Here is a 1,124-nt window from a genome sequence, read left to right on the forward strand (position 1 = left end):
GTCCTCCGTACTGCAGAACTTGGAAGAGGTAGTTCAGTGACTGAATCAGGTGTGTTGTAATGTAAAACATGCCCACCCGTTCTAAATGCTGCATAAAATATAATCTGGACAAGTTAATTTGTATTTCTGTAAGAATAACTTATTATATAAGATTTTTTCAATAAATATTGACAGATATTGGATCTGGGCTTGGACAAGTTTTGATATTGATGCCCTACTGACCTGCCTTAAATGATCAAAATCTGTATCTGCTGAAGATTTTTGATGATGCTTGGACAAAATTTGGAAGTTTCTACCCAAGATAAAACTGTTAATTATACAGCTTTTAGTCAAACGCACAACTTTGATTTGAGTGTGCTCAGCTGCTCATTTCGTTGGCTGTGTGGAGTTTCAACTCTTTTTTTGCTTCATTCGTGTATTTTTTGTATTTCAGGTGAAGTTTTAATGTGTATCAAAGCATCGAACCAACATTTATCGAGCTTAAGGACTAAAAAGTGGCTAAAACGATGTGTTGCAGAAGCTAAAACGATCACAGTTGTCGTTGCGTGTACCCTGCGGCTGCGGCGGCCTCTCTTCTGCTGCTGCTGCTGCTCGATGAGCTCCATGGCGGAGGCCGGGGGCGAGGCCGCTCTCATGGCCCGGACCACCTTGATGCTGTCCTCCGGGAGCGGGGGCAGGTGGAGGCGCTCCCGGCCTCGCGCCTTCATCTCTTGGAGCTCCTCGAAGCCCCCCAGCGTGAACTGGAACACAAAGACCACCTTACAGGAAGGAGCCGGGAAATAGAGAGCTAAATCGTGGCGACTGAAGCGGTGTAATCGGCACCGACCAGGATGGTTTTCCACAGCAGCAGCAGGACCTTCTTCATGGGGAAGTGCGGCGCGTTCATGCTGCAGAATTTGGTCACCATGGTGAAGAGGAGCAGAGCGAAGGGCTCTTCGTTGTAAAGAGGCGAACCTGGGAGTTTTCAGGAATACACACACACTGTAGCTGCGTTTCCATTACAAATTAGGGCTGTGTATTGGCAAGAATTTGGCGATACGATACATATCATAACAGAGGGGTCACGATACGATATATCCTGATATATTGCGATACTATAAGCAAGGCGATATATTGCGATATAT

At 45.8% G+C, this 1,124-nt stretch overlaps 1 protein-coding gene across 2 annotated transcripts in view; it reads right to left on the bottom strand.

The window, feature by feature from the left end:
* The window catches only part of strip2 (striatin interacting protein 2), a 31,128-nt gene that overhangs the window by 16,536 nt on the left and 13,468 nt on the right, over window positions 1–1,124 (bottom strand). For both annotated transcript variants that reach the window (XM_014019841.1, XM_014019839.1), the window contains exons 8-9: window positions 827–954; window positions 552–740 (exon numbers count right to left, since the gene is read on the bottom strand). In XM_014019841.1, coding sequence (XP_013875295.1) covers window positions 552–740; window positions 827–954 — 317 coding nt within the window. The remainder of the gene's footprint in view (window positions 1–551; window positions 741–826; window positions 955–1,124) is intronic.

Source organism: Austrofundulus limnaeus, unplaced genomic scaffold (genome assembly GCF_001266775.1).
Source record: "Austrofundulus limnaeus strain Quisiro unplaced genomic scaffold, Austrofundulus_limnaeus-1.0 Scaffold234, whole genome shotgun sequence".
NCBI lineage: Eukaryota > Metazoa > Chordata > Actinopteri > Cyprinodontiformes > Rivulidae > Austrofundulus > Austrofundulus limnaeus.